At 43.1% G+C, this 27,013-nt stretch overlaps 1 protein-coding gene and 1 pseudogene across 4 annotated transcripts in view; both read right to left on the reverse strand.

Annotated features, from left to right (window-relative positions):
* Nucleotides 1-13,997, reverse strand: part of LOC137163202 (protein wntless homolog) — a 39,142-nt pseudogene extending 25,145 nt beyond the window's left edge.
* A 4,226-nt stretch (nt 13,998-18,223) lies between these two features.
* The window catches only part of WLS (Wnt ligand secretion mediator), a 54,470-nt gene continuing 45,680 nt past the window's right edge, over nt 18,224-27,013 (reverse strand). Inside the window, exons 8-12 of one of the 4 annotated variants that reach the window (XM_067563356.1) lie at nt 25,419-25,482; nt 24,238-24,381; nt 22,356-22,439; nt 21,575-21,728; nt 18,224-21,169 (exon numbers count right to left, since the gene is read on the reverse strand). In XM_067563356.1, coding sequence (XP_067419457.1) covers nt 21,060-21,169; nt 21,575-21,728; nt 22,356-22,439; nt 24,238-24,381; nt 25,419-25,482 — 556 coding nt within the window. In that variant the 3' untranslated portion in view covers nt 18,224-21,059. The other 3 variants (XR_010922662.1, XM_067563358.1, XM_067563357.1) reach the window with 3 other exon arrangements.

Genomic DNA, 27,013 nt, shown 5'->3' on the forward strand with positions numbered 1-27,013 from the left:
CTATTAGGCAAATAGAAACCCACTGCTACATTTTTAGAACTAAGATATAACCATGCAGCTCACAGTGGTGCATTATTTTCTATAAACATTTCAAAGAGCTCTACATTAAGACATCACATATCTCCACATCGTCACTGCAGCCCATGAGAAGACACTTATGCACAGAAAACCAGAGTTGTAGGACTTATAAGAACATAAAAACGTAAGAACGGTCATACTGGGTCAAACCAATGGCCCATCTAGCCCAGTATCCTGTCTTCTGACAATGGCCAATGCCAGGTGCTTCAGAGGGAATGAATAGAACAGGTAATCATCAAGTGATCCATCCTGTCTCTTCCATTTCTTCTTGAAGGTGTCCCCCCACCCTTTCTACCCAATGTGCTGCCTTGTAATTTCTAGAACAGAACCCCCTCCAAGTGCAACACTGAAAGACATGAGTTTTTCAAGGGCATTGTTCCCAGAGGAAAAGTCTGGGCTAAGACTTCAAAAAGCTGTGTAGTGTTTGAGCTGCACAATTCCTGATGAAAATCCATGGCACTGAATGGCCTTTTTGACTATGCTCCCTTCTCACTCCAGCCTGTGCTAGGATGTACCTGAGGTATCACAACACAACACAACACAGGAATGCTTTCATGCTGGATTACCTTTCAGCATACTCCCTAGCCTGGCAATGAAGAAGAGGATAGTCATGGCTGCACAGACCAAGATGATGACCATCAAGAATTTGAACCTGATATTCAGCTCCTAGGTACATAGACAGCATTTAAAAAAAAAAAAAAAACCAACCACACAACCCTACAAACAAACAAACAAAAAGACTCACACATATCCTGTAGGAGTGACAGCTAACGTTCTCCATTCTCCCACACATCTGAATTCCTCCCAGATGCACTGAGAGGTAGTTTAAATGACTGAGATTGTTACTGCTTTCCATTACATTTCCTCTTGTGAAATTATACAGGATGGAGTGAAGCTGATGTACTAAGTGACTATGAAAGAGGAAGCACTTTAGCTTAATCAAAGGGTTTCATTAAGACAGCAGCAAATTTGATAGCCTCAAGTTTCCATGCTAAACTAAGCTGGTTACACTCCCACCCTGCTTACATCTAGAATGTAAGCTGGACAGAATTCTAACTTACTTGGTCAGGGATAAAGGAGGTACTTTAGGAATAAGGAGTGAAATTTTCAAGTGTGCCTAGTGACTTAGGAACCAGATAGACACCTAAATCATTGAATTGCTTTTGAAATTTTTAGCTCAAATGATGATGTATTGCTAAATGGGGAATTAGACTAACCTAACATTTGCCCTCTTTTTTAATATAGACTTTCCACCATATCTTCCTAAAACCAAAGAATGGCAAGACACAGAATCCTCTATGACATCCTCAATGGACCTTGCTATGATAATTGACTTTACCAGTGAGATACTATTGAGAAAGGCACTATAGAAAACCTAACACTAGATTACAATTGGACAGAAGGTAGTATTTGGCTTGTTGTCCATACACTATACCCTGGCTCCATTAGTTTCCCCCTCTTTAGTTAACAAAGAGCCTGATCAGACCTTCTGTACCTATACCATTGAGGGCCAGATTTTAATATTCGGTGCAGGTGAGAGCAGTACATTGTGTTTTGAGTAGTTCCCCCGGATTGCAATGACTCCCATTGAAAAGACGCAAATAACTGAAGGTGGAAGGATCCCGTCACATAAGTAAAAGCATCCGTCTGGCCCTGTGCAATTAAATAAGATTATTCTTCAACACTGGGGAGCTATCATATTAATTTTGTTGGAATAAAGGATCCAAAGAGTCAAAGGTGTTAACATAACCCAGTTACTGTTCAAGATGAAACAGTTTTAAATATTGTCAGAAGTTTGGTAAAAAGAGACCTCAACCTTTTTAGCACCATGGCAAATATACCATTATTTTAACCTTTTATTAAGGATACAGCTAAGAAAGAAAAACTAAGCTGTTAAAGTTCGATCCCATTTCCTAAAAGACAAAATAAGACAAACAAACACAAAAGGGGCAAAGGAAAGAACAGCAAAGATAGAAAATGCAACTTCTGTGTCTCGTGTTGACTCTCACTGGCAACTTCACTGCTGGAAAACTACTGGCACAACACATGGTCTTATCAGCTACTCCAAGACTTGGCAAACTTGTACCAGCACTGGGCTGTTAGGATATTGATTTAAGCCATTTTTTTGGTCCCAAGCTTACAGCAGTGTTGCAAAATATATAGTCTTTACTGGCTAAGCCAGACTCTTATTAGACAGAAGGAAAAGGAGAGAGAGAGGAAAGAGAAGAAATAAGGTGGGGAAGATAAAAGGACACACTGGGGAAGAGGGGAGATGAAATCTCAGCTCCCAAGTGGTGTCATGGATTTAGCCAGGGCCAGTGGAAGTTATGATGTTGTCAACTGGATCCCTCTTTCTGGCCTGCTTTGGTTAGGACACCTTGCAAGGTCAGATGACAAAGGCATCCCAAAAGCCAATTTTTTCTTCCAAAGTCTCTTTCTTTAAGGACCCCAAAAGGGAGCGATGAGTAGAGTAGCCCATGCCCTCATTGTTTTGTCTGTCAATAAGGCCTAATTTTTGACACACCCATTTGTTTCACTGATTTCCAATCGTATACTCTTTTTGTTTACCTAGGCATGTTCTCAACATAGGCCTACTGATATAACTCAAGAACTTTTTGTTTGGACTCATTTCAGGTTTGTCTCACTTTTGCATCTTTTCCCATCATGTTATAGGTTATTATGACATTTTATAAACTTTCATTCACTTTTTTTTTATTAACAGTTGAGCTCACAATTAGAGGAAAGTGTAGACCCAATTATCACATGTGCTGCATATTATATATATTTTTGTTGGAGTAAAAAACATATTCCTAGTGCGACAGTCACCTAAGACCAAGATTCAACCTGTGATAATATCTACTAGGAAATGTTCAATAGAGGCTTAAATAGTTTTGGAAAAAAGCCATCACCAGTAATAGCACAACGGATCTTTTGAGCTTGCTCAGAAATCTAGAGGAGAGAGTCCCTTTCTCCTCTACAGCAGAGACCAACTGGAAGCAGACTTGCAATCATAATGGTGCTATGCTGATTTACACCAGCTTAGGATCTGGTCCAGTCTCCCTAAGAAAAGGTATTATCACAACCAAACCACACCCACCCTGCACTAGCTACAGGTAGTTGATTTTCTAACCTGATATTGAATCCTGCAGGTTTTGTTCACAGGTAGGAGACTGAACGGCTTCTCGTGGAAGTTCTGAAACACTTCAAACACCTGGAAGCACAGAAACAAGAAATAGAGGTAGACACAGATGCCTGCCACTGTAATGAATGTCATTAGCTGAGCATATCAGTTAAAGGAAATGGCTACTTGACAAAGTGGTATTTCCAGAAACCATCATCCAGGTAATTAGTCTGCTTTCAGCTATTCTAATTCAGGCTTCTGGTCTGTATTAAATGGAAGCTTCAGGCTGCAGCTTCCATCTGAGTGAGGGTGTACGCGTCACGGTCCCTTCCCCAGCTCAGTCCCAGAGCTGATGCTTTGTTGTTCCCCCCAAGCACTTGACATAGTGTTAATGAGGGATAAAATATTAAAACTCCTGCAAGCTAAAGAGGCTAAGCTGGAATTGTCACTTCTGCTCCACTGGTACAAAAAGACAGGGCTTAGCTGAGAAGTAATCGCCAACCACCGTGCAATCTTAGGCAATTCCTGCAAGAGGACTGGGATGCTGGAAGTGGAATTAATCATGTTACCTTAGCTCAGCCTAGTAATAAAAATTAAGGCAGTTGAAAACACTTCTAGCGTGACCAGGCAACTTTACAAAGCAAATCGTATAAATGCTGTAGGACCACACTTCCAAGCATCAGCAATGAAATGAACTGCCACAGAGAATAAACGGTTACAGTTCAGATCAGGAAAGGGAACAGCATAATGGGTGACATTTAGACAGGGTTCAAAGAGAACAGGCTTTGCTCTAGAATCACTATAATACCCAAATCCTAACTCCAAATGTGCCATTTTCCAGATTTCCTACAGCTTGAAGCAGGTGCTAATTTTTCTAATTACTTTTCTTATATAAAATACCAATCTCAGAATTCATCCTTGCAGCAAAATCTACATGCTGCACTAATATTTGATAAAAGCTCATCCTACAGAGCCATAAAATTGTTCATACAAAGGACACTCTGGATCCTCCACAATATTAGAGTCATTAGAAACCAACTATCAGTCCCATTTTACCAAAGATACGAAGCTTTTCACCAGTGAAATAAAAACGTGGAGAAAAATAAATCGTTACTTAAACATTTCTAGAAACTCTTGGTACTAATAGATGGAAGGATACAGCTAGTTCTGTGCCAACATCTGTGGTCCAGATACCGTAGAACGAATTTTTCAGTTGTACCCCTCTGAAAACAGGAGAGAATCCATGGTAGTCATAGATCACATCCATACAGAGTTGAAAATACAGCAAGATGCAAGTTATTTAACGCTTTTTTTTTTTTGCCCCCTGGAAAAACCTGAGTAATGTTATTTTCAACTAGGCAGGGAGAAGGATAGGAAATGGGAAGGAGGGAAATGCTTGTCCATGTTTCCAAATAATTTCCATTTTTGAAAGAGCAAAGTATTTTCCATCCAAGCACGATCCCATTAGCATGACAGAGGCCAGCTGGAAGACAGTGTCATTTACTGCTCACAAATGTCAAAGATGAAGAGGCAGAAGGAGCCAACAGCTATTGGTCCAATGCAGTTCTAGTACACAGAGAGCAGAGTTTGGTCATTTTGATTCCAAACAAGTATGGGGAAAAATAATCAAAGGAACTCTTTCCATGCTAGGTAGAGCCAAGAAGCTAATTTAGAGGCATACCTTCATTACAACAACAAAGAGAAATTGCACAGGGCAGAGAAGTCTGGTTTTTTCTTTTTCTTTTAAACTGAAACAGAAGAATGACACTGAAATGACATGTAGCAGGATGGTAGGTTCTAGGCTACTGCACAGGATGCAGGATGACACAGGCCTGATTTAGATTTTCCCAATCTGTTGTAACACATTCGCACCTCCTTCTCTTGCTTTATTAAGCTCTGTCCAAGTATGGCTAGCTGCCAGATTGCAGTAGAATCACTTTCATGTACTTCTAGATGTATCAGTTTCAAATCCTCCCCAAATGGAAGGCAAGTTTTGGAATAACTTCACCTTGGATGTTGCAAGAAACACACAAACAGAAGTTTGACTGACAGCAAAGCTGGTCTAAGTTCAAGTCTGCACAATTTCTCTCTATAAAAGGCTCACTACTCTAGTCCCACCTACCTTCACATGCCCTCCACAAAAGATTATCCAAAATGAGAGGACCATGGCATAGAAGATTCCTTATCGAATATCTTCAAAGAGCAGTCCAAATCCAAATCCAGCCAAATCCAATGGAAAACCACTCCACTGGGATGTTTATGAATGTCATGGAGATCCCAAGAGCAAAGATGACTCTGGAGAAGCAGAAACAGAGTTAACAGAATCCTTTTCCAGTTCAAAGAAAAAAAGCCCATCTACACTTGAAGAGGCTTGTGTGGACATACAGTAGCATGTCTGAGCAGCAGCTTCACATTTCTGTGCCAGCCACAAACTCCACTATCACCCAATTCTTAGATTTTTGTTGTTGTTAAGAAGTCACTTGTCTCCATAGTTATCTTTATCATAAACCAGGCTTTCCAAATCAAGTCCAAACCTATGTTTAAACATAACCCTGTATAGGTATATATCCTTTTACTAAAGCTCACACCCCTACCTATATCAAGTGAGAAGTATCAACTAGTTACTAAGAGGCTTGTCAAGACGGCCAATTACTTTAGTGACTCTGATGCAGGGCTGGGAGTAGGGTGACTAGATAGCAAGTGTGAAAAATCGGGGCAGACTGTCTCTGTGCCGTTTCCTTTGAAGGCCTGGTAAAGAATTGCCCAATGCTCTAAAGTTTAAACAAGAGCTATTTATGTTTATACATTTTAAAGCAAACAGTGCTTGTAAAATACACTGTCTATTTAATGGCAGAAAGCTACAACCCAGGCAGTAGCGCAGCGAACTTCACCACACAGCCCTAGCAATGAGCCTCAGCCCCAATCTTGAGGAAAGTTTTTAATTCCTGCCCTCTGTCAGGAGAGAATGACAACAAGGATGTCAATCAGGGCCAGCCACAGTGGTGTTTTTGTGATGTGAACCTTAGGAACTGGATGGAAACTAACTCATTTCATATGAGCATTGCAGCTGTGAACTGGGTTCAACTGGTGACATAAAAGCTTTTTTAAGGGCCCCCTATCAGTTTCCCAATCCAATGTAAATTCTTAGGAGGTAGCAGCGGTGCAGACTTGTGGCGTCTATCAGATTTTTCCTTTGTAAAACTCATTCAGAGTGAGCGCTAGCACATTTTAAACAAAATCTCTTCTGGTTCTGTGTACCACAAAGGTGGAGGCTAGATGGCTCAATGGACTAGGAATAGGAAGTAGGGTATTTTACTTCTAAATCATCAATTCAATTTTGTCCAGATTGGCAATGACCAGAAGTTGCCCTGTGAAGTACAGATGAAATAAAATTGGTTGCCTCAATCCACTTATGACAGTAGTTACGATACTTGATGTAGTTGACTGGTGACAGCTGACAATAAGCTCGCTCGCTCGCTCGCTCACACACACACACACACACACACACACACACACACACACACACACACACACACACACACACACACACACACACACACACCCCCCCCCCCCCCCCCGGAAAACGTTCCTTATTTCTCCAACGCCCACGTTCATTCCCTGACTTTCACTCACAGGGAGTCGAATGTTGACGAGGTAGAATGTGCGAGCCACAGTTCCAATGTTCATGAAAGCAGCACATTACAGTCATGTCGACCTTCATGCACTCTAGTCTGGTGGAATGGTATAGAGAGGAAAAATACAAGAGTCAGCTTTGGTCATACTTAATTGGACCTTGCCATGGTTAGGATCTTACCATGGTTTCACCAAAACAGTCAGTTACTGCTTTGAAATGTGGAGCTGCCCAGCATTGAGTCCCCATATCCTGACGAATTCCCTTTTAAGGGAAAGTAGGACTGTGGAATAAGTATTGACGTGTTTAAAAAAAAGACAGGCAATCACATGACTATATTGCCTTTCATTTGTGAGATGGGACAGTTGGTTGAGCAGATATCTGGAGCTGAAACACGTCGCTGAACGCGGTCATTTATTTTATGGTAGTTACAGGAAATGGCACTTTTATAAAAAACAAAACAAGGATAACTAAGGCAAATTGACTTTCTTTTTTCTCTTCTCATCTTATTTGTGCTCCGTGGCGGGACTGATAAGGGGAGAAGGTGGGGAAAAGGCTGCGAGTTTACGCCTGCTCCGCTGGATTCACTTCCGGGACAGCAGCAGGGCAGTTCTCATCACTGGGACCACTCTTTTGTCCGGGTAGTGAGGCCTAGCGGTCCGAGTCAGCAAAGCAACCTCCTCTAGTGGGACAGCAGGGCCTAATGGCCAGAGTCAATGAAGCGGCCCCCTCTGTCAGGACAACACAGCCTAACATCCTGTTGAGGTAGTGGGGTGTCACCTACAGGGTTGTAGCACCCAGGGTAGGGGGGCTCAGCCCAGGGCCTTGCTGGTGTCGGGGTCATTGGCCACTGAGTCAGCAGGGCTCCACCCGAAACACCCTGACAGTGACTCTGCTGCTCCCCCTTTTACACCCCTCGGGCCCCCTGGGCTACTTCCTACCCTGTTGTCGTTGGTGGCGTTCCACAATCCCCCAAGGTCCTTTGTCCAGGCAATCTCTGACAGCTCGGTCCCACTTCGGAGTTTGCCTGGCAGCGGCTCGGCAGAGGTTGCATCTGCCAGGGGCACCTGGAGAGAGCTGGCGGCATGCTTTCTCCCGAGTCAGAAGTTTGCCCCTACTGAGCTGAGTCGCTGCCTTTTATATCCCCTTCCTGGCTGAGCATGCCCAGCAAAGGTGAGGTGGCATGGCTTCTTCAGCCTGCAAGGAGTCCTTAACCCTTGCTGATACGCCCCGTCACACGCTCCAATTACATGGGAATACTTTGCATAATGCATATACCTTGCAACGCTATAATGTCTTCTCAGATATTACAAACATTAGTGGATTAACCCTCCCAACTCCACAGTGATGACAGGCATTATTTCCCCCCCGCCCCTTTTTAACAACAACAGGAGAAACTGAGCAACAAGGATTTGCCCAATATCATGCAAGAAGGTCTGTTCAAGTGGGGATGGAACCCTAGATCTCTTGCCTCCTGCCTCAGTGTCTTACCACAAGGCAATCTTTCTACTCCAAAACTGCACTCCCTCCTAGGTCTAGTCTACTTCCCTCTAGCTAAGGCTTTGATCACAGGGCAGTGTCCAAGTAGGGTCATCAAACACCCAATCAGGGCACATGGATGCTGCAGCTCACTGTGGGAATACTGAAGTAGTAGTGGAACTCTGACTAAATTTGTGGGCAAAGTCCCGTAACCTACATTTGGAGATGCAAAGGAGCATTTTAGCTTTCGAGTCTCTACTGCATGTTCCATTTCTGTCCATTCAGTGACCACATCATCACGATAAGCCAATGACATGTCAAATGTAATCTCTGTGTTGTCTTCTCCAAGAGTAACAAACAACCAAAATAATTATAATGAGAACAGTAGGCAACGTCAGCCCAGGGAAGGAAGAGAGATTATGCGATAGACATCCTTGAATTCTAACTCAGGTGGTGATTTAGCGAGGGATTTTCAAAAGCACTCGGCAATGGCCTACCTCTGCACCCAATGAAGTCAATGGGAATAAAGAGAGGCCAATACGGATTGCTTTTGAAAATCCACCCTTAGCCTATCCAGGGGGTTTAGATGTTTACAGCTTTACTCGAGAACAGGTCGAAGAGCCAGCTGCTCAATCATTATGGTACCCTTCTCTAGGCATACCAGAGTTCACTGACTTGTAGCATTACCATCAAATCCTATTCTTCAAAGATGGGATTTCCAAAGGGCCCTATGTGCACTCCCCTTCGAATTGGCTTAGGCCTCTGTAGTGGAAGGAGGGGTGCTCTGTAACAATTATTGATCTGGTTCCAAAATGCGATTTATGTGCCGCGTGAGTTGAAGCGAAGGCAGCAGTTTCAGCACCCTCACCCACAGATAGATACCATCACAAGACCAGGGATGGCAAGCCTTTGAAACTGAATGAATCTAACTACCCAAACAATGGAAGAGCCATCATGGGGACACTCTGGCTGGATAACTGGGCAGAAGGAAGACTTCATTATCTTTGCCCTACAACAAAGGCCCGGTTTTCACAGGGGAATTGACTGGTAGAAATACAGCAGTATAATTATATTGCTATAGCTGTGCCAGTATAACTCCCCTGACAGATGCTTTATTCCAGTGTAGTTTCCCCACTTAGGCAAGTTCAAAGACACCACTGGACAATATGGTAATTGGGCTGAGAGGCGCACAGGAATGGTGGGGGCTTCCAGAAAACCTCATTTTCCCTGGGAGTGGTGAGAGAGACTCAGACAAAAAGAGCCTGCGCTGTCTCTCAGGAGTTTCTTGGCTTCCCAAGAGCATGTGAGTTGGTTCACGTCTCATCCTTACTGGGTGAGTTTTTATGTCTGACCAAAGAGGTCAGACCAGATGATCATGGTCCCTTCTGGCCTGAAAATCTATGCAAAGCAAGTTCTGTGTGAAATCTACTGGCCAGCTCCAAGCTGCAGTGGCACAGAGAAGTTAGGTGACTTACCAATAGTCAAACAGGAGGTCTGTGGCAAAGCCAGGCATTGAACTCAGACACCCTAAATCCTAGTGCAGGGCCTTAATCACAAGCCTACCTTCCTATACTAATAAAGAGTTCACACTGGAATGAGAGTTATTACTTCCAGCTCTGCGGAAGCAAACTGCACAGTACATGCTGCTTGCCTCTGAACAACAGCACTTTGCATTCTTACAGAGCTCTTCAAATGAAAAGTGCAAGTCACGTTATATGCGTAGATTAACTTGGTCTCTCGGTCTCCTGATGAGGCGGATATTACATTCATTCAACAAATGTATAGATTTATACCCATTTTTACAGATTAGAATCATGGCTAGACACGAGCTTCCCTTTTTGGTGCCTGACAAGTAAAATGGAAGAGCAGGAACTGCCACCGACTGCAATTTTGAGACTCATTGTCTGCAATTGCCCCATGCCAGCATGGCACTACTGAGAGAAGATGGCATGTCACGTTTCCCCTGATCTCCCAGCTTTCTGAATACTTGTATTGGAGGCTAAGATGTCCATTGTAACATTTTACATTCATACCGCACCAGTGAGCCTGAAGGAACCCAAAACACTTTACACAGAGCACCATTGAAGCAATGCAACCGCTGGAGTGGAGAGCATGGAGACAGCTGACACACACCCCACCACAGAACACAAAGGAGTTGAGGCTGTGGTCTCTTCAGAGCGGAGACCGTTTCATGCTATAGGTTCGTGCAAGGACTAGCACCATGAGGCTGCTAGCACTACTGTAATCCAAGTAGTAATAATCAAGCACATCGAGCGGTAATCGCTCTCCCAGGCTGTCTACTTTTCTCCCCTACAATCATTCCAAAATTCTGAACTGCACCAGCTCTTGTGTTCAGGACGCTTCTAGCTTTATTGTGACTTGGAACAGGAACTTTTTTTTGCCTAGTTTAAAGAAGAGACCCATTAAAAAATGCTACAACAAGCAACCTGCCCAGGGTTGATATTTTGTTGCACAGATCATGCAGTGACAGGGAATTAGTAAGGGACTTACTAATGCCATTATCCATCTTGAATGCGATGTTCAACTGCATGACCTGGAGCCAAGGGCTCATGTCCTTGGTGGAGAGGGGAATGTGAACAGCAAACACAGCCTCACCGATACCTATCTGTCTGCTCATTTCCTCATCAAAGTGTCTGATCTTCTCTCACCGGTTGGGTACGGATGCAGCTGTGCCACTCAGGGTGTCTGGTGAAGACGCTCTATGCCGATGGGAGAGCGCTCTCCTGTTGGAAATAAAAAACCCACGTCCATGAGTGGCATAAGTTACGTCGGCAGAAGCTCTCCCGCCGACATAGCACTGTGCACACGAACGCTTATGTCAGTGTAACTTATGTTGCTCAGGGGGTAGAATAGTCACACTCCTGAGCAATACAGGCTATGCCTACGCTACAGCCTATGTCAAAAAGGCCTCATGGGGCCTGATTTTGACCTCACCTCAGTGTAGATCAGGAGTCGCTCCCATGAAGTCAAGGAAATGAAAACAGGTATAAGCTAGATCAGAATCAGGTCCAGGTGCATTTATGATGAAACACCTAAAACATGTATTTTTCATGGCTCCCAGATGTGTAGAACAATAGACAAGGCTCACTCTAGAAAACACTACAGGCAGAGGCAGTGCTAGCCCATTGGGGGCCTGTCACAGGCATATTCCCCCTCCCCCCCCCAATAAAATGAAAAAAAAAAGTGAGTAGGGGGCCCATTTGAGCTGCATGGGGCCCTAAGCAATTGCTTAGTCTGCGTATGCCTAGCACTGATTCTGATTACAGTATGCCCATTCAGCAAGCTATGTAAGCACCTGCAGTTGATCAACTTGGTCCTCCAGTTACAAGTGGAGATCGTGCATTTGCTGCTGTTCTTGTCCTTTAAGCATCCACCCAAGCAGTGAGTCCCCCCTCAAAATATTACATATAAGGACATCAGCAACCTGCAATTGGCAGGGTAGAGATGAGAGGGCTGAATGTATAATGTCCATGTCACTTCAGCCCCTTTCTTAGAGCTAAAAAGGAACTACTGCATTCCCAGCAACACATTGTTCCCAATCAAGGAGGTTGCACAAGCTGCATGTAACAGACTTAGAACCAAGGAAGCTTTGAGCAACTTATTGAGCAACATTCTAGTTGGAAAAGTGCCAGGGTTTGCAACCGTTAGTGGAACATGAGTAAAAAGATTTCATCTGAGATCCATCAAGTGTGGAACCAAACATCACAGTGATATTCCCCCCACTCTCTCCCACTACTTATAAAGACTTGAGACAGAACATTGGTGTCTGCTATATTTACTATTAAGTAACTACATCAAGAGGCTTTAGCTCAATAACCTGAAAACCTTCGTTGAGGCAGAGAGAGACAAAGCCAACAGAACAGCTTGTAACAACCAACTGCTCAGAGCTGGGGTGTGCATTGCAGTGAGGGAGCTAGAGGAAAAGGAGGGGGGAGCTCTTATTAGGATGGAAGAAGTTATGGTTTTTTAAAGGGACGTATATCCTGATTCACCCAGGTGCTTACCCAGAGCCCTCAGCATGCAGCTACTCCATACTATGAAGCAATGGCACATGAGCCATAACCACCCCCACCAGGATTTCCCCCTCGAGCGGGTGAAGCAGATCAGCTAGGAGCAGGCTGTGTATTTGGCAGCATTGTATAAACTGGCCCTGCATGGAGCTGACACTCAGCAAGCAGTTTATGAATCAAAAAACAAATGCCCCAATTTTTATGATAATCTATGAATAATGTAACAAATGGCAGTCATTTAAAGACCTAGACAGTAAGTGGAAAGTGCCATAAGTAAATGTTACCTCCACTCTTTGAGAGCACAATGTCAGCACAAAGGCTACCCCGCTGTCAATTAATCACTGTCACTCCCTGTAGTACATCTGATAGGGCCAATTTACCAGGTTATTAAAATCATGCAGGGTGATACCACTTAGTGTAGGTGTTCCCTCTCAAGGTAAAATAACACCGCTAGGCAGGAAGGATGAGCACCTCGTGAAGGAACGGGGCCAGGAGATCTAAGTGTCATTACTTCCTCTGCAATCTTGGGCAAGTCAATCAGATTGGTTTAAGGAAGTGATTTTTCTCCATGTCTCCTGCTGTGTGAAAATCTGCTTGGCAGCTTCCCTAACCTGGGAAAGAAGCACTTCAAAAATCCCTGAGGGAAAAACACCATCACAAGACATGCAGAACCCAGAGTGTCACGCTACCAAAATGCCTCCTCAATCTCTTCCATTCTCCTCCCACTCTGCCAAGAGCCCAGTTCAGGAAGCAGATCCCCACCTCTGCTGTAACTTGTACTGAGCTTCCTCTTGGCAGAGTTCCTGCTGAAATGAAATCTAAAAGAAAAAGAGACACCCCAGCACAATTACAGATAAATAAGATTCTTCGGCTGGTGCAGTTCCCGCAGGTTTTTATTATTATTATTATTATTTGTTTAATAGCAGATTAGGTTACTTCCTATAACTGCTCAAAGAAGTTATTTTTAGTTTCAAAGTTCTTCTTTGTGCAAATTTTCCCTTCCTCTCCAAGTAGATACTGAAACTAGGCAGCACTACCTTTTTCTCCTTTGCCCCTTCTTTCCTGGTAGCCAATGCAGTGAAGTGTCCACAAAGAGGACTGGGGAAGATGCACTTTCATAGATGCAATTCAGCAACACATAACTAAACAGTAAAGAGGGAAGAAGAAAGGGAGAAAGTTTGCACCTTGAACACCTACCAATCGGACCTCCCACTAGCAAGGTGATGACTCAGGAAAACAGCAAGATCCTTCCAACAATGCAGAGCTTTCTAGTGCTCATATTTTCTATAACTGCCCCAGCCATACTTGGCTCCCTTCCTCAGCAAAACTGAGGGTTCTGAAAGTGCTGTGAGGACAGGAAGGAGGCAGTTTCAGCACGGGCCGCTGAGGCAAGGACTGGATCTCCCTCCTCCTCTACTGAGAGTTGTGATTTTGGCTGGTGCTTGGCTGCTTTGAAAAGGAGCAGGAAAGCAAAAGTGAAGCTCATGATACTACCTTCCTCTCCTCCTTCCAATTCATGGAGCAGCTCTTTGTGTCAGTCGCATACAGCCTCTTCAGCTGTGGGGAGACCCAGAAGTACCCATTCAGCTGTCGCTTCTTTTTGTTCTTTAATCACAGAACCATAGACTAGCTCTGTGCTTCCAACTTCTGCTGGCATAGCTAGGTGGGCCAGGAGTGTGAGACGGTGTGATCCCTCACCAACATAGCTGTGCTGGCAAAAGCCGCAGCGTAGATGCAGCTGGGCTGGTAAATGCTGGATCCACGCTTAAAGTGCTTTGCCAGCACAGCCTCCTGGGTTAGCTATAGAGGCAATGTGCCCTTAGTGTACATTTGGCATAGAAGCTGGGGATGGAAGGGCTAGACAGAGCCATAAGCTGGGGTTAGTGTAGGATTGTCTCCTACCAGGTTGTCTTCAGGGGACAGGTGAGTGCCCTCACCCCTCAGGGAATTTTAAAGTGACATTGAACCTGGAAGAACAGGCAAGCAAACCTACAGCCAACTCTAAGGACATGAGGACAGGGGCCCTGTAGAAGGCATTTAGGACTGTACTATATTTAGCCTTTCAAGGGTCACATCTGTTATAGGACTGCTTTGTATCCATATTAGGACGTCTGCCCTACAATCTTAAGTCAACCTATGTTCGGTTGATTTACAGCCACACCAGTAATTACTGCGGTGGTTGATGTCCCTACTACTCTCTTTCTGTCAGTGGTGCGCATTCTCATCAAGAGTGCTTCCACCGACTGAAGAGGGACAATGTAAAGTCGTCGGTGTAGTAGGGCCCTTATATCAGCGGGAGCAAGGCTGCAGTGTGGACACTGACACAGCTAGATCTCGACCTACCTCTGTACTGCAGACCAAGCATTAGAGCTGTGAGATTTTGAAAACATGTCCTGTTGCACATCTGGAAGGACCCATCAGCATTCAAAAGATTTGGTGAAAACCACGAGAGCACAAGACCATGCCCAGAATAGCCAATAGCCTGGTGGTCAGGGCACGTTCCTCAGACAGTGGAAATCCAGGCTCAAGTTCCTGCTCTGCCTAATTCATAGCAGGGACTTGAACTTGGGTCTCCCCCATCCCAAGTGAGTGCTCTAAGCAGTGGGGTACAGTCAGTCCTTAGCACTCACTATTTAATTCTTTATACCACGTGGAACAGCTTTAACAGGCGAGACAGAGATCCACCCCAGAGTACCCAGCTGCCTGGAGGTCAGGGCGTTCACTTCCACTGTGGGAGAACGGCAGTGTACGGACACACACTTGGTTCTCCCACAGGACAGGTGAGTGCCTTCACCCCCAGGCTGCTGGCTATTCTGGAGTCTCTGTTTCTGGTTTCGTTCAGAAATTCCTAGGCCTGAGAAACCTTCCTGATGACAGTTTAATGCAAACTGATATGCTACCACCAACTTCCATTTTGATTAAACAGTTCTGACAAAAAAAACATTTTATTGAAAAACTGACTACCTAGGGTACCAGTAGGTGCATGCAAGAACATGCCACACAGATTCTGGGATTTGTAGATCCAATAAAAATGTCTTGTGCACTGCAAATCGCTTCCTCTACCTGCTCTTTACATCAGTTTAAAACTCTAGGCAGTTTCAAGCCCCAGACCTATCCTAGGCCCATTTGTGTGGTTCTACTGTCACCTTTTCCTATTCAAAAAAAGGGTTTCTCTGTCCTTCTGCTGTGTGTAAGAACCACACAAACAGGGGAAATAGACTATATGGGGGAGGGGGAAGAGGAAGTAAACAAGCAGACATGGCTATAATAAAATTGATACTCCCTCTCTAACCCTCTCTGCTTTTCTAGAACTTTTCATCTCGGCATTGTCAATAACCAATCTAAATGCTTGTTCCCTAATCTCCAGAGAAGGGAAGCAAATGCAAACGGCATCAGTTTCTAGTGGAACCAAGCCAGCAGTTTAAACCAGCTTCACAAACGGCTGTAAGGGACCTTTTAGTTTTGAATGTTAATTGCCGACATTTGTTAGATGAATGATGTGGCCTATGATAAGCCAAGAATCTAGAACTTTGTTCCACAGTTAACACTCCCTCTCCTCTCTCACTATCTCCAATGTGCTCAGTCTTTCTAGCTGGATAAATGTATATTCTCAACTTCTTCCACATCTGTCACTCTTATTAAATACATCTTAAATACCTACATGAAACATCAAGCCATTAAAAACAGTCTATCTAATCCATTGTCAGTGAGTTTTCCATATAACCCTAATGCATAAATCAAGTCACACAACACCTTTTATTGCACTATAAACACAACAGTAGCATTTTCCAGTCAACAAATGTCCTCCCTTGGTGGGAGTTTAAATAGCAAGCAGAGATTGTTAGGTGTGTTATGGACACCAGCTTAATATTGTTTCATCAACGAAGTACAGAAGTTACAATAAAGGGGATTCGATTAGAGGTCGCCAAGAAGCAATCCCTGTAATTTCACACTGCATCACAGGCAGTAGTGCAGAGGGAGAGCTCGGCCTAGCCCTAACTTTCCGGAGCACCCAGTATTTCCACTGAAGCCCAGGGGAAGCCGGATGCACAAGAAATGCAGGGTTGGGTCCCTATAATGAATGTTGGTCAGATACAGGGTGCTCCAGATGCCTGCAACTCATTGTAGTGGTGCATCCGTGTACAGATAGTTTTGTAAATTAAGTCACAATACAAATGTGGTGAACTGCACCTAAAACTCAAAGTCCACCGGATTTAGACAGACAAGTAAAATGTACAAAGCCTGCCTCAAAGCATAAGGGCCACTCCTCCAGTTACAAGAGCAAACAAGCCTCCACCTCCTTTCCAGAAGCACAAGTCTCAAAGCACAGTTCATGCCGCCTATCTTGCCTGTACTGAACAAACTACAGTCTTATGTCGGAGGCTAGGTTTACACTTAAAGTACTACTGTAGCACAACTGCCATGCTGCAGCTGCGCCACTGTAGCGCTTTAGGATAGAGACCCTCACTACGGCAAGGGGAGGGATTCTCCTGTTGCTGTAGTTAATTCACCTCCCCGAGAGGTGGTAGCAAAGTTGACAGATTTCTTCTGTCGAGAAATCTTGTCAACCTATTGCAGTCTACACTGGGGTTAGGTCGGCTTAACAGTGTCTCAGGGGTGTGGATTTTTCATACCCTGGAGAGATGTAGTGAAGCCATGTAAGTTTCCAGCATAAACCACTCCTGACATCAGATCTTGAAGTTCCCAGAGAAAGCACAGCAATTTGTATCCTGGTGCCAGTCATTCCTATTTCCCCTGTTAACTAGGATGGGGTGAAAATAAAACTTGTTCTGTTTAATAAAGTTACCAGCATGTCCTCAGAAAGCTCCGCAGGTCTGCTTACTTTTTTGAAGTGGTCACAGAACAGCACCCTTCTTTGTGCTCCGTGCAGTTCGATGGTGTAGTAAGGATTCAGAACAACGTATGCGAGATTGAAACGGTGCCTCCTCTGTTTGAAATGCCCCCCCAGCACAATCACTGTAACAGCCAAGTGCCTCCCCAGTAATACTGCCAACGGCACCTCATGCTTCATTTCCTGCTGGCAAGGAGAAGGCATGGGAGTGACTGGTGACACTACTATGAAAGGGAGAATACTACTGCAGGAAAGCCTAATCAGAGAGGTGGATTTTGGTTTTGGATTTGAATGCTTTCTGATCAAGGGAACTCATGCTGGCAGTTTTCTAGTTCTCAAAAAACATCATGCAAAGTTCTACCTTGTAGCTCAAGCTGCCGGCAATGGGCTCCCATAAGCTTAACTGTCAATTCAAATTATTTCACTTACTTCATTAGCTTTTCCTTTACAAGAACAGCCCTTGGTAGAAGTACCTGCCAAACTCGTTAGGAAAGTCGGTTTGAAGTGCAAGGAAATAGAACGGGGATTCCAGTTAGCTGTAGGGGTCAATGCCAAATACCTGTGAGATTGAGACCAGCCCTGCTTCAGTTCCCATGGGCTTCAGAAGGCATTGGATCTGGCTCTGTGTAAGCAAGACTTAAATTACTTTGATAATATAACTACTTCTGAAGTAAGGGATAAAAGAAAGAAGGCATTCAGTCATTGAAGTACTGCTGTTTAGCACCTCATCACATTTAAAGTGATAAGTTCTTTACATTAGTCAGCTTGTCCCCTAACAAGTTACGCAAGAATTCCAGTTCCCGCAAAAAAGCGTTTTGCATTTTCATAAGACATACACTGATTAGAAGAATTTGTTGTCTTTTTGGCCTAAAAATAGATCACCGAGTGAGAACTGTGTCAGTGGATTGGTGGAAAATTCAGGTCTCCAGTATAGTGCCGTTCTGCCACTGCTTTATCCACTGCAGTTCTGCAGATTAAACCAAAAAAGGCTACAAGTTCTTCTCGCTCAATGAACCAGGACAATAACAAAATCACAATATTGTATATTTTATTTAAATTAACAAATCTACTTTTTTCCTGGTTGCTTAAAGCATTTTGTAAAAAGTGAACACACAGCAACAAAAAACAATTTAATAAAGACCCATGGACTGTTTCCGGTACAAAAGTGGGGCTTAGTAGTTTAGCGAATATTTAAAAAATATATATATATATCTACAACGTAACAGACTTGTTAGTGCTTGACACACAAGATTTGATTTTAAAGCTGCAATGACTCTTGTAAATCAATCTTTACAACATGCAATGTTACACTAAACTATCAAAGAAATCAGGATGAATTCATTCAAAGTACATAGATATTACATAAAAAACTAATGTTAAAGTAACATTAAGATCGCAGAGTCAAGCTCTCAAAAGGTGTGACGGCACCAGGGCACCCTCAGCTCTGTCCCCTCGGGCATATATGTATTATGTTTCACTCTTTAATTATATGCTTATCTCGGTTTTTCTCCAGAGGACCCCTGCATCATTATGTGAGCACACATTTGTTCAATACCTCTTTTTATTCTCCTCAATGTGGAATCCAGCTTTATTTGACAAAGCCCAACCAAACTCTCCACTGGATATAAAATTAATAATGCCCTCCTAGAGCTCTCACTGTATTATGAGTGCTTCAAACACTAATAAATTAATCTGAACACACACCTCTAAATAGAGGTGGCATTAACTCATTTACAGATGGGGAACTAAGGCACAGAAGTTATGGCCAAGATTGCAAAAAAGAGTGTACATTAATTTTGGGTGCCCAACCAGAGAAGCCTCAAGCCTTGTTTTTAGCATTCTGACAGCACTTTATAATCTGTGGTCAAAGCACAGCACTCCTTGACTTCAGCTGGAGCGAGAAGTGCTTAGCACTTCTACAAGTTTGGTCCCAGGTACCTCCATGTGAGCAGCCAGAAAATGAAGCGCACACATTTAGTGGTGGGGAGTCTACAGACAGCGAAGTCCTTCGCAACACATCCATGATTTATCCCCACAGTAGGTCCACCCCATGCACTGGCTAAGGCAGGGGGCCTATGGGGTCAGGAATAGTGCAAGATCATGTAATCAAAAACTGTATCATAATGTGTATGCACAAGGGGGTCAAATTAGGAAATGCCAGTATTCAACTTGCCTGTGTAACCTTAATTTCTGAGTGCCTGACTTTGCTGCCTTAGCACTAAGGTAGTTTATTGTGTGTAACTTCCTAGGCTTTAAAAAATAGGCAACTGAAAAATGATTGTGTAGGAATCATCAGCTAATTCGGAACCTTTAGATTCACAGCACAAACCTCGACTCTTGAGCAACTGATAGCAGTAGAGACGGTCCTACCCTGCATGGGCCAGGCTCTGGGGGAGGGTTTGGTGGTGGGAATGAGATGCACACTTTGCCAGCTGTTTCAAAGGTATTTGCTGACAGCAGGAATGAGACACCCAGGAATCCATTCCAGGCTCTGAAAGAGCATGCACTCTAGTGTGCAGACCATGGCCCTAAACTGTCCATGTCCCTCAAACTCCTGCATCCTCTCCAGGGTCTGCCCAAGTCCCTTCCAACCTAGGTCTGTCCTAGTATTCTCTCTCCCTCTCGGCACAGCTCTAGCTCTCTGTCCAGCCAGCCAGAGTCCCCCCTACTCCACACACATCCTACTTTACTCCCTCTGCCACTACCCCTCCTTGTCTCACTCCAGGTCTGAATCATTTCCTCTGCATTTGAAATAAGGTTGTTTCCTTCTCCACACTTCGAGTGCTAGCAGGGAGAGCATTGAGAGCCCAGGAGCGAGAGACAGGTTCTCTGCTCTAATTCCTGCTTACAGCAGCCCAGAGCAGCAATTGCAGGGAAAGTCCTGCTTATTTCTGCAGGACATTCCCAGACTCTGGGGAATTTAGCTACCAACCTAAGAACTGGTCAGGAAGTTTGGCCAAGTTATGAGACTCTGAAAAATATCTGTTTGCACATGCTCAGTAGAGATGTGGCAGCTAAGTTATCCAGATATTCTGTCCCCTCTGAGTATGCTCCACGCTAGTGCTGCAGGGGCTGGGCAGAATTTGCTCTGCAATTGCTCCTCCCAGCTGCTTCAGGATGTTGTAGCAGGTAGCACCGGGCCCAGGAACTGAGGAGGGAGACCATCTCTTGTGTCCTCAATGCTCGATATCCTGGCATCTAGGCATCATGGATGAGAAGGAGCCACACTGGAATGCAGAGGAATGAGAAATGGGGGGCAGGGAGAGAACGGGTTTCAGGAGCCAAATGAGAGTTGGGTTAGCAGTAGGGGGAGAGGGCAGATAGGAGGATGAGGGCAAGTTGGGGGCACAAGGGCAGAAAGGTCTGTAACCACTAGTGTATACTCCCCTCCAGAACGTGGAATAGAATCCAGGAGCCCAGAGTTTCTACATTCCTCTGTCAGCAAATAGCTGTGAAACCCATTAGTAAATACTGTCCATTTTGTGCATTGAATGAGGCAGGGGTCCTGTGGAAAAACCCCATTAATTAAAGACTATCATCCTGCATTCACACAATTAGGGTTCCACAGGTAACATTAATTCTAGTTTTCACTCTTGAATGTTTCACTTTGCACCCTTAGTGTTCTTTTAGCATAGCTGTGTGCGCGTGCGTTAATACGTAGCCCTCCCTCCCCCAAATATAACTACACCATATTAAAAGGGAGTTTGCAAAGGTTCTATATTTAGTGCCACCGCTCAGTGAACACACACTTTAAATACTGGGCATCTGTAGAGTGAGTTACATCCTCCTTGAGGAGATACGTCAGCAGTTGTCTCATTCGGTGTATTGTACTTCATTGTGTTTGTCCCAAGTGAGGTATTCCAGCAGTTACTCCTGAGCCTCCTTGCGAGCTAGCTTGTAAACCTCGGTTGGCCCATCCACATGGGTGATGGTGGTGGTGAGCTGAAGCTCCTCCCCACTATTTACTCCCAGGTCACCTGAAATACAAAGCGATGTTTTAGCCTGATACACAAAGAAGGATCTGGGAACTCAAGTGACTATCAGGTTAAGACTCCCCAAGGTTTTGGCAGGGATAAGCTTTTCTAAAATGGAGGATGAAGAAGGGTTTCCACGATCCCTTGTATTCAAATTCACTTGCAGAAGAATCTTCCATTGCAGTGGTTTTTCAGCCCAAACACTTATGTGAGCGAAAGCTGGAGAGCCACTGAAGGATGTTCCAAGGGAAACCAACTGAAGGCTTAGTAAATGGACTATTTAGTTCTATTCCTCAGTCTAGTCTTTTCCTCATTCATCCACCCACAGCTACGCAATGCTCTCCCCATGCTATTTCAAGTTATTATTTATATGCAATTAATTTAGAGCTGCACCAAAGCCCAGTTTACCATTTGACTGATCTTCACCATAATTCTTGTGTGATGGAGCATATAGGAACATAAGAGCAAAGACGTAGAGGTTCCACATCCCGTAGATGCCTGTGAAGAAGGCACTGTTCACTTGCACTGTGAAATCCCCCCATTTCCAGTGGCCTTCAGTCACCTGTCCATGAGAAAGCAAAGATTCAATAGCGACAGATAGGTAAGGAGGATTCTCATATGTGGAGCAAGCACCTAGAAAGCAAATGTGTGTTTCTAAAAGCAGCTACAGATAGATCTGAAGTTAAGACAGAATGAAGTACATGAAAAATTCATGTCCAGATATCAAACACGTGAAAGTAAAGCCAACACTAAAAGTCTCTTCCACTGCCACCAATCTGTAAGGATTGGCACATGCAACAAGATTCATATGAGACATTTTATTCCTCTTTGGTTTGTTTTTAAAAAACAAACAAAATTTCTCTCAGAACATTCAATGTTATATCATTCCAGTCATACAAGATTTTAGTCAGAAGATTAATATTAGAGCAGTATCTGGGAGACAACTAGCTACGTCTAAAAACTTTAGAGGATCTATAAATAAACCTTTTATAGAAGAAAAACAGCATGAATAATGCAAAAGGCTAATGGCATCCAGCATATCTCACTGCTTCTGTCTTACGGCAGAGACCTATGACTGATCACATTATCTCCCGATATAAAGAAAGAGACAGGAGACGATGGAGAGTCCAGAAAACAGGAAATTGGGTACTGCACTCTCTCGTACCAAGTTTGGTTTCAGCATGCTCACCTGACTGACGATGAAGAAGATGATAGTCATTGCTGCACAGGCCAGAGTGATGAGCATCAAAAACTTGAACCTAAAAATCAGCCCCTATGTAGAGACAGAGGACACTGGTCATCGTAACAGAACAGACAAAAATCCCGTTTCAATTTTTAGCTTCTACAAGATGGGAGTTGGAAAAAAATAAAATTAGTCCAAAACCCCAAGACGCACAACCAACGCCACCCACTTGCTCATTTGTCCTTCCTCTAGTGACAGCCAATATTCTGTTCCCCACGTCTGCATTCCTCCCCATTACATCGAGTGAGGTGTAGAGGTCTTGGCTGCTATTGCTTTCCACTACATTTGCTCCTGTGAAATTAAACTGATTTACTAAGAGCTAATGTGAAGGAGACACTTCAGTTTACACAAAAGGTTTCATTAAATTAACAGCACATTTGATAGTCTGTGGCTTCCTTGGTAAATCAATTCTGCTTTCTATCTAGAATATAGATCTTTGATGAGGGTTTGTTGGGTTACATCAGGACCGATCTACTTTACACACGTTTTCTGTTTCTATAAGAGTAATGAGTTCATGTGAGGATGCCATCTTCACAGCCAAAGAAAATCTGATAGGGAAATTTAAGGAGACTACATGAATGTTGGACTGTAGATGAAGGACATCAAACAAATGACAAGTTTTGGTGGCTTATCACAGATTTCATTTGCTTTTTTAAAATCTGTTTTCAATTTAATGAAGATGGATTTTAGTTATGTTAGTTTTGAATCACCTGGAGTCCGGCATCTTGAGAGAGTGAGGACATTTTATAAATGAGTATGGGCACAGCTGCCAGTGTGCAGCAGATGGGCTGAGGGCAGCAAGACTGAAGTCCTCAGGGCGAGGACTGTCTTTTTGTTAGGTGTTTGCAAAGCACATAGAACAATGGAGCCCTAAGCTCTACTGCAACTCAAATTCATAAATATCTATGCTGTGCTTTTAACTCCAGGAAAAAGGAAGAGCTAAGATTTCAGGGAAGTGTCTGCAAAATGCATATTTTCTTATTGGAATAAGAGATGTATCTTTTTAATGAGACACAAACGACCTGTTTAGACACAGAATAACTCGTTAGAACATTTTCTACCAAAGTCTTAAGGATATTAAATCTTCATCACCAAGAAAATAATGGGTATTCTTGGCTTGACTACAACTCTACATGGGCTCCTTCTTCTGCTGTGCAACAGCAGTTAAACAGGGATGAGTACAGCTTTGATCAAAAGCAAATGGGGTCTAAGAAGAGGAAGGCAAACCAGAAACTCCTGATTTTCATCCTGTTCTGATGCAGACGCCCTTGAGTGGTTTGGGGAAGTCACGTAAGCACTTTGCATCAGTTTTCTTATCTGTAATAATAATAATGGTGTTTTACATCAGTAGATCTCAGAGTGCTTTACCAAGGAGGTCTGTATCATTATCCCTATTTTACAGATGGGATAACTGAGACGTAGGGTGATGAACTGACTTGCCCAAGGTTTCTTGAGTCCCAGGTCCAATGTTCTATCCACTGGGCCACACTGCTCTGAAGAGAAATCAGAGTAGATTGGGAGTAAAGGCCTACAAATACATTGTGCGGGTTAGTGTCTGTAAAGTACTTTGAAGATTGAAAGTGTTAGGTGGAGGCTAAATATCAGAATGAAGAAAGGCTGATGTCAGTTCACAAAAGAAGAAAAAGACAGTAATGATGGTTTTGGAAGCATGAGTAAGTTGGTAAAATACAAAGTGTTCTAAATTATGGAAAAAAACGAATGAGGATAGATACGTTTTTTGCTGGTATTAGCTCAGTAGTCTTTTTGGAATACTAAAGCAATGAGCGCATGCACATGCACATCTTTAATCCAACAAGGGTTTTCTAACCTCATAATGAAGCCTGCGAGCCTTGGTCATTGCTGGGAGGCTGGATTGTTTCCCACTAATGTTTCTGAACACTTGAAACACCATGAAACACAAAAACAGGAAGTAGAGACAAAGGCAGATTCCTGCCACTATAATAAATGCCATCTGAGCAGTGAAGTTAAAGGGAACAGCTACTTGACAAAGCAGGAGAGGGAAGAAAATATTATCCAGGTAATTAGTTTACTTCTGTAAAGTTCTATTGCAATGATCCTAATTCAGGCTTCTAGTGTGTATTAAATGGAAGCTTCAGGCTGCAGCTTCCATCTGAGTGAGGGTGTACGCGTCACGGTCCCTTCCCCAGTTCAGTACCAGAGCTCATGCTCTGTTCCCCCAAGCATTTGACATGGTGTTAATGAGGGATAAAATATTAAAACACCTGCAGGCTAAAAAGGCTAAGATGGAATTGTCACTTCTGCTCCACTAGTATGGAGAGATGGGGATTAGCTGAGAAGCCGAGAAGTAATCGCCAACCAACATGCAAGCTTAGGCATCTCCTGCAAGAGGACTGGGATGCTGGGGAAGTGAAACTAATCACATTAATTTTTATTACCAGGCTGAGATAAGGTAAAGGCGCTGAAAGTGCTTTCAGCCTGACCAGGCAACTTTAAAAAGCAATTTGTATAAATGCTGTTGGACCACGCTCCCAAGGATCAGCAATAAATGAACTGCCCCAGTGAATAAACTGTTACAGTTTAGACCAGGAAAGGGAACAGCATAACAGGTGCCATTTAGACAGGGTTCAGAGAGAATGGGATTTGCTTTCGAATCACTGTAATACCCAAATCCTAACTCCAGATGTGCTATTTTCTGCAGCTTGAGGCAAGTGCTAATTTTTCTAATCACTTTCCTCATCTCAAACTAATCTCAGAATTCATCCTTGCAGCAAAATCTACATGCTAGACTAACATTTGATAGAAGTGTCTCCCTATAGAGCCATAAAGTTGTTCAAAGATACTCTGGATCCTCCACCATATTAGAGTTAGAAACACATTTCCTAGTCCCGTCTTATCAAAACAAACAGGCTTTTCACCAGGTTCAATAAGTAGTTTGAGAAAGAAATTTTTAGTGATTAAAATGTATTTCTCATTCCAAAAAACCAAAACCAAATAAATACTACTGCATAAAAACAGACAGAAGGATACAGCCAGCTCCGTGCCAACATCTGTGGTCCAGATACTGTAGAATGGATTTTTCAGCTGTACCCCTCTAAAAATAAGAGAGAATTCAGGGCAATCAGAATGCATGTACAAAAAAAAAAAAAAAAAAAAAAAAAAAAAAAAAAAAAAAAAAACTCAAGACAGTGAAATACGCATGCCTGTACATTTTACTTAGCTGTTTGGAAAGATAGGAGTAATGTTATGGGCAGACAGACTTCAGTTTACATTCCAATGGACACGTAATCTTATAAACTGTTCTACTACATAACTTCACAGTACTATAAAAACCAAAAGGAAAAATCTTCTTGTCTCTTTGCAAGAAAAATGGTGAAGGAAATGGTTGGACAGCTGCTGTCAGCATTGGGGCAGACAGTACCTTGCTTGTCCAGAATAACTTGTATCAGCTATGCAAATTGTGGCATTTTAAAAATAATTTATTGTTTACGGTGTCAAGCATGTTAGCTGAGAAGGAATTCTTGTCACTTGCACGTACTAAAACTTCCTCTCCAATGATGCAGAATTAGAATGGCTCCACACTGCTTCCAAAAATAAATAAATAAATAAATAAATAAATAAATATATATATTTTTTTTTAATTACATACATACCTCTACCCATGTAAATGTTAAGATAGGAAAAAGGGATGAATCTTTCATATAAACCAACATAAGAGATTGGACTAATTTTTAATGTCTCGATACACATACCAATGAAGCTATATGGTAAGGAATTTTATTTTAGCCCACAATGGGTACAGAGTTGGGTAAAATCCTCATTTAAAAAAGGAGAGAGAGGACCATTTCTACTGCATTTTCATCCTGAAACTTATTCATCTGTTCCAAGACAGCTTTCTGAGACTGCTCAATATACCCTTTGAACTACAAGTCAAAAAAAAAAAATTCTTTTTGTCTTGTGATTGGTAATATTTCCATGTTTTGTGAACTTGTATTGCTAGGCAGGTAAAGAGCTACCTTTCATCTTAACCCTCCCCGCCCTTCAGTCATTTTCCAGTAAGAAGTCTGCTTCTAAGTAATACATTTTGAATTGGAAGGGAAAACTTAAATTGAGGAAATTGCTTCAGAGATGTCAAAGAAAATGAACCCTGTGCTTGGAGGAAATGGAATGATAAACAGGCTAATGACTTGAATACCTAGTTTGAGGAAAAGGGACTTGCCATTCCCTTCCTCAAAGAGCACAGAAAGGTGCTGATTGTAGGCCCCAGCACTGTGATGTAGGCCAGAACCAGAGCAGGCCCGGACCATGGATACGTATTTAAAGCTTAAGGGTTAATCCTCCCACTGAGAAAGAGCAAAACTAGGCATTATAGATAAGGATGTTCCGGACACATTGATTGTTTGTTCATACCACCCCAGGCTCCACTATGATAATTAACAGCTTGAACACATGAGTGGGAACATCCTGCCTAAACACTTTGGGGCCCTGTTTGTGAACATCCTGAAATCTAATTGTAATAATTACAAGTGAAGTAAAGTGCCCAATGCATATCAGGAATGTGGTTAATGTGTAAATCATGGGGTAATAAAAGGGCAAATAAGATTTCTTTTATTCCCTTGGGAGTT

Source organism: Emydura macquarii, unplaced genomic scaffold, assembly GCF_026122565.2.
Source record: "Emydura macquarii macquarii isolate MOO-44397 ecotype Brisbane River unplaced genomic scaffold, CSIRO-AGI_Emac_v2 contig_2481, whole genome shotgun sequence".
Lineage (NCBI taxonomy): Eukaryota > Metazoa > Chordata > Testudines > Chelidae > Emydura > Emydura macquarii.